The sequence below is a fragment of the Gadus macrocephalus genome, chromosome 21, assembly GCF_031168955.1.
Source record: "Gadus macrocephalus chromosome 21, ASM3116895v1".
Taxonomy (NCBI): domain Eukaryota; kingdom Metazoa; phylum Chordata; class Actinopteri; order Gadiformes; family Gadidae; genus Gadus; species Gadus macrocephalus.
In genome coordinates, this window is record NC_082402.1 from 13,688,710 (window position 1) to 13,695,045 (window position 6,336).

General features: G+C 47.2%; 1 protein-coding gene and 1 long non-coding RNA gene across 2 annotated transcripts; both read left to right on the top strand.

Annotated features, from left to right (window-relative positions):
- The first annotated feature begins 219 nt into the window (after window positions 1–219).
- Window positions 220–5,090, top strand: tnfaip2a (tumor necrosis factor, alpha-induced protein 2a). The gene is made up of 7 exons (XM_060042441.1): window positions 220–268; window positions 411–431; window positions 1,187–1,337; window positions 1,741–2,602; window positions 3,785–3,897; window positions 4,342–4,498; window positions 5,087–5,090. Exons 3-7 carry the CDS (start codon window positions 1,202–1,204, stop codon window positions 5,088–5,090), a joined length of 1,272 nt encoding a protein of 423 aa, XP_059898424.1. The 5' UTR covers window positions 220–268; window positions 411–431; window positions 1,187–1,201.
- A 1-nt stretch (window position 5,091) lies between these two features.
- LOC132449733 (uncharacterized) lies at window positions 5,092–6,330 on the top strand. The gene is made up of 3 exons (XR_009523643.1): window positions 5,092–5,180; window positions 5,418–5,509; window positions 5,997–6,330. It is a non-coding gene; the product is annotated as an uncharacterized LOC132449733 (long non-coding RNA).
- Window positions 6,331–6,336: the final 6 nt, after the last annotated feature.

A 6,336-nucleotide genomic window follows, 5' to 3' on the forward strand; every position in this document is an offset into this window, starting at 1 on the left:
CCGCTTACTAGCTCGAGTTTAGGAGATGTAGCGTTACGCTTATGTAGGCTATCCATCTATCTCACTCTATCATATAGCATACAAATGCAAAAAAAAGACTTGAGTGAAGGGTAAAGGGGGAACACTAGATTGGTCGATTGCCAGGGAACTCGTGCCGCGGTTGATTGGCAGGCAGGCTGGTTGGTGGCGCTCGTCCCTGTAACGTTAGTCGCAGAGGACAGCTCATCGCACCCAAGACCTGGAAATAACCAGCGGACCGAATGTGAAAGTAAGCAAAAAAGAACCTTGTGATGTCGCCGTTAGATTGGTCAACCCTGCGCTTCATTATGGGCATGTGTTGTCTTAAGGTGAGCATTCAATGAAAACATCAAAAAGATAGAGATACTGATGTCTCGATCTCTTGTTTATAGGCTATATCGGAGGACGTAGAGGTAGGTGCCTTGCTTTTTTTATGAATGGGTGGTTCCCTTAAATGAGTAATTTTTGGGGTACATCTTCATCGTTTAATTTAATATACCTTCACACTTTAGTCCCTTTTGACAAAAGCGTGTGCTTAATACATGTTATGTAATGGGATAGATCATGGTCCCATAGGCCCACAGGATGGATCGTGTGGTCCCCACCCTTAATACAAAAATTATATACGCACCTGAGTCAAATTCGTTAAAAACCTATGCAAAAATAAAACAAAAGCTTAAATTTAGCCCATTTTGTATCAAATACAAATAAGCTAATGACTGGATAGGCCTATATGTAGGGTAAACAGTAAACGCACTTATCTTTTATGACCTGGTATTTTGTATGGACAGATTATATCTTTAGGCCTAAACTAACTGTGGTATGGCTAAAGGATTAATAATCCAGTGGGGATCTCATGTTTCCCTATGTCGGCATGATCAAAATAAACACGAATCAACTCAAGTGTGTATATTATATAAATGAACAATTAAGATAAATTAATAGCACTATTAGACATTATTTAAAGGGTGATATAACTGCGACATCAACAGTTAAATATTTGCTTTGTAAATTCAGGCTTTTGTATCGGCCTGAAGGGCTGTCTGCTAGACTTGCTTTGGCATCAACTATAACCATCCGCTCGTAAGAAGATACCCAAATGAAGAAGTGGAAAATGACAGACTAAAAGGAGTTATATAGTTCTACTTTCCGCCCTGGTGTTTACTAGACAACTGCGGTGAGGATGGAGGGGACCCCGGAGAAGCCTAAAGCCCCCCATAAGAAATACCGCATCAAACTGAAGCTCCCACAGTTAACGCAGTTGGCGCGTCCGAAGTTCAAACCAAAACGCAGCACCGAGCAGAGCGACTCTCTACCCGGTAAGATAAACTAATAAATGATCACTTTCATCATTTTTCAAAGGCCCGTGATTCCAAACAATCATGCCCCTTTATATTTGTTACTTATCCCATGATAGGCAACCCAACCATAACCACACTCGCCAATTTTAGAAAGGCAACTCTCATTTCAGAGAAACGATATACGATTTCCTGAGGCTAATAGTCTCAGTTAGAATCAATTCGTTTTTTATTATCTCTAACTAAACATTTGATCAATGGTACAATTATAAACAATACAAATAATAATAATAATCATATTAATATTAACCAAAAATAATGCTACAAATAAATAGCTCTGCATTAAATGTCAGTTGATCCAAACTCTGAATCATCACACCTAATGGAGGTACTGTATGTGTGCGGATCTTTCTTGGTGCTGAAGGCGCTGACCTGTTAGTAAGCGCTTCAGAGACACCTTTGAGCTTCGGGGAGCTGTTGGATCAGAATTCCCTTGCGGAGGCGAGCCGATTGCTGATCAACCGCGAGGACCAGCTCTTCAGACGGGTGTCGGCAGAACCAGACCCCAGGTCCCTGCAGCAGGCCCCAGGCTTTCATGGAGGCGCTGAGGAAGAGAAGGGGGAAGACGATGAAGATGTTCTACAGAAGGACCTTGAGGCTCTGATGTTTAATGTGTGGACGGTCGTCCACAGCACCATAACCCCCCCTAGCTCCAACTCCTCCTCCTCCACCTCCTCCTCCTCCTCCTCCTCCTCCACCTCCACTTCCTCCTCCTCCCAGGATGACCTGCGCCTCCTGCAGAGTGCAGTGAGCGTCATCCTCCAGCAGGAGGCGCAAGACAAATGCTGGGAGGAGCAGCGGAAGAACGAGGAGCGTGGTGGGGGTAGCGATGGGGGAGGAGGAGGTGGAGGAGGAGGAGGAGGAGGTGGGGTGAACCTTCCTGACTGGCGCCCGGTAGAGTGCCTTAAAACCCACAGGGAGCTGCTGGCCGCCATGGTGGAGTCTAGGCTGAACAGCGCCGTCCTACCGGACGGCGTCGGGGCGACCACCCTTTCCAGCGAGGCCAAGAAGGAGCTGTGTGGCCTGGGGAAGAGGCTGCAGGAGGACCTGCTGGTGGTGGTCCGGAAGGTGTCCCTCTGCTACCCAGAGGAGCTGGCCGTCGCCGAGCTCTACGCCGCCCTGTACCACCGCGGCTTCGCCAGCCGGCTGACCGCGCTGGCGCGCACCCCGCTGGGGCTGGACGACTGCAGCTACCTGCTCTTCTGGGTCAATGACTACTACTCCAAGTGAGTCCTGTGGGCCGACGGGCCCCAAAGGCCCCGCTATGCCTGAAGCTGTGCTGTGTGAGTGGCTTGAGCTATACCGATAGTTGGGGCTAACATTTCCCCACAGTGGAGGAGGGGAGTTATAGTGAGCAAGAATATAATGATATATAGAGAATGGGTGTGTTTAGGCACATTTTATTCTTGATCAACTTTCTAGTTTAGTCATTTTTTACTTGCAGCAGAAAGGTTGCATTTGCAGACCTGTGGAGAAAAACGCCCCATGTTAGTTCATTGATATGCACACGTTAGTTTGCATAAAACGTAAGGTCCAGTTTAGAACTATCTTAAAAAATCAAGCCATTCCTCTCTTTCTATTCCCATGAGGAAGTTGTTCATGCCTTTGTCCTCTCCCATCTTGATGGCTGCTGCGCCTTGTTTACCGGAAACATACAGATTTCCCTTTCTGGCCTGCAGTTGCAGGTTTGAATTTGCAGCTGCAGCTGCAACTGCATTGCGGATGAAGGGCCCTTCAAACACAATGCAAATTTCTCATTGGTTGGCCTCTCTACATTAACTTACAGTACAACGTTCTCTACATTGCTGATCTCTTCTAACCCAGCTCTCGACCTCTCTGTTTGTTGATAATGCTAGTGTCTGTTCCCTCGCTCCAGCTCTAGATCCCTCATTTTGCTGATCTAATGCTACTGTCTATAAAAGGGTTGAAACCGTTTTTGTTTGTTTGCTGCTATCTAGACTGTCAATTTGTACTTTGATCAATGCTGGTTTGATCAAAGTTTACTGTCTGACACAAACACAAACTAAATAAGTCAACTTTATTCCTCGTTGTCAGTCCTGAAGAGGCGTTGAAGAGTTGGCCGTCTGGGAGAGCAGAGTGTGACCACCGGACATGCGTTTTGATATGCATTTGGTCAACCAGCTGTTTCATGTTAAAAATGGATGTGAAGGGAATCTCTTATCTTTTGGTTCATGTGCAGAATGAATACACTGACGTTTTTGTGTTTAAGGTGTTGTCATGACAACAAAGTATAGTGATACATTTTCTCGGTGTCATAACTGCATTACACGCTGGGAACATAAGAAATCACTTTACCGACAGCTGGTGAATGGAATGATTGCCGTAAACACAAGATGGTTGTGCTATTGTGCGTGTAAACCCCGTCGTGCTCCTTCTACTTGGCCCAGGGCGATCTTGAAGCACGAGGAGCTGCAGTCTGTCTTCACCCACGCTGAACTGGGAGCTCTGGTCCCTCAGAAGGAGCTGAACCAGCTGGAGGACCAGTACCTCACCCATAAAGGTAGTGTGCGTGCGTAGTTTAACAAAGGATATGGGAAGTTCCCTTTAGAAACTTGCGCAATGCATGAACTTCCACGGCAGTTGCCAAAAAACTTGGCCACAAAATATTAATTACAGTAGGTGCCGGCTACTTGGTTCAATCCCAGTGTCCACTTTCTACCTGTATGCATCCTTGAGCCAGAAGCCCCCTAAGACCTACCTGCTCCTTAATTACCTTTATCTGAATCAAATGTAAGTTGGGTTGTGTTTAATGTGGATGAATCCATCTGCTTGATAACCTAATGAGCAGCAGAACTAGCTACACAGACTCACATTGATTATAGTCAACATTAGCTTAGCCTACTTACATGCTTAGCAAATGTTGTGGCTGCAACGGCACTCATTTCCAGGGCTCACCCTCTGCAGCCTGCTAGCATGCTAAGCTAACAGTATGTGTGGGGCTCCCAGGGTCAGGTGGGGGCATGGCTTGGTTCTGCCCTGGCCAGTGAGCAGAAGAGCTGGCAGAGAGGACCCGAGAAGATGGACCTCTACTGGTTCAGCCCTCTAGCTGTGGACACGCTACAGGTACCACCGCATGCTAGGGGCTGTGTGTGTGTGTGGTTGTGTGTGTGTGTGGTGTGTGTGTGTGTTTGTGTGTGTGTGTGTTGTGTGTGTGTGTGTGTGTGTGTGTTGTGTGGTGTTGTGTGTGTGTGTGTTATTGTGTGTGTGTGTGTGTGTGTGGTTGTTGTGTGTGTTGTGTGTGTGTTGTGTGTGTGTGTGTGTGTATGGTGTGTGTGTTTGTGTTTCAAAATAGCAATTCAAACACTTGATGTATGGAATGTCATGGGAAAATGTGGAGCAGAACAACCCTCTTTCCCCTTACTATAATCTCTATCCTTCTCTCTTCTTCTCTCTCTCTCTCTCTCAACAAACTCTCTCATACTCCTCACTCCTCCTCTCTCTCTCTCTCTCTCTCCTCTCTCTCTCTCCTCTCTCTCTCTCTCACCTCTCTCTCATCTCTCTCTCCACTCTCTCACATCTCACTCACCTCTCTCTCACCTCTCTCACTCTCTCACTCTACTCTCTCTCTCTCTCTACTCTCAACTACTCTCTCTCTCACTCTCGCCTCTCACCCTCCTCCTTCTCTCTCTCTCTCTTTCTCTCTCTCTCTGTTTCTCTCTCTCTCTCCCTCCTCCCCACTCTCTCTCTAGATAGTGAGAGTGTTGTTGTGAGCTCGGTTGTGTCCTCAGTGACCCGTAGTAAAGCCCAGCAAATCACAGCCCAGCTGCAGCCCTTCTTCACCAGGTATCGTACCTGTGCTACATGATGTACTATAACTACGCTATATCCACCGTATACTTGACAATACTATACCTATACTATATACTACACTATACCAGCTGTCGGTACGGCCGACAATGTACACATAGCAGAGTGACAACGCACACAGCTTAATTACATGTTTGTATATCGTTTTTTGCTACGAACTCGACCCATCACAATGCATGTCGATCTACCTGGTTCTAAGTACTTTGTATTCAGCTACAGGAAGGCCTTGGAGGACTTCACCCGGCGTAACCATGACAACGGCCCCGCGGTTGTGAAGGCAACCTGGGCTGTATCCCACAGTTCAGGTCCAAGAACTCCCTGCTCCTCCTCCTCCCTGCTCTCCAGCTCCCTCATCCTCACTCCTTTCCCCTACTCCTCATCTTTACACCTTCAGCTCAGTTACAACTCCACATTACTCCTCGCTCCTCCTCCCTGCTCCTCCCCATTACTCCTCCTCCCTATACCTCATCCTGACTCCTCAAGTTCAGGTACAACTCCTAGCTGCTCCACCTACTTCTTTTACCTACACTTCCTCCTGTCTTCCCCCTGCTCTTCCACCTCAGATGCAACTGCTCTCTCCTCCCCCTCTTTATCCCCACACTCCCATATTCTCCCCCCACCTCATCCTACCTCTTCGTATCTCCTCTATCTTCCTCTCCTCATCGTCACATCTTCTCCTGCTCCATCCCTTACTCTTTCTCATCTTTACTCCTCTTACCCCCCCCCCCCCCCCCGCTCCTCTTAATCTACCAGGCTGAAGGAAGTTGTGATGTGATGTTTTTCACTTGATAGGAGCTTCCTGGAGAAGGAGGACAACGCCCTGTCAGGTGACCAGGGGGCAGGGCTGCAGAGCAGCGTGAGGGCCCTGGAGGACTGGGGATACAGCGTCCTCACCGGCCCCATACACCTGGAGACAAAGGTTACACACCTACCTACCTCTATTCACCTGCCCCATACACCTGGAGACAAAGGTTACATATCTACCTACCTCTATCAGGGTGTCCGCGCTAAATTTAACATTTAAGGCCTTAAAACGTCTTAAATTCTTTACAAATGTCATATGCTGGTCTTAAATACTGTAACTCAAGGTCTTAAATTTGTCGGGGCAGGACTATTTTTTTATTTATTTTTT

Coding starts and splice junctions, on each gene's coding strand:
- tnfaip2a (XM_060042441.1), top strand. CDS start 1,202: ATGGAGGGGACCCCGGAGAAGCCTAAAGCCCCCCATAAGAAATACCGC. Junction 1,338..1,740: donor GCAGAGCGACTCTCTACCCG/GTAAGATAAACT, acceptor TTGGTGCTGAAG/GCGCTGACCTGTTAGTAAGC. Junction 3,898..4,341: donor CCAGTACCTCACCCATAAAG/GTAGTGTGCGTG, acceptor TGTGGGGCTCCC/AGGGTCAGGTGGGGGCATGG.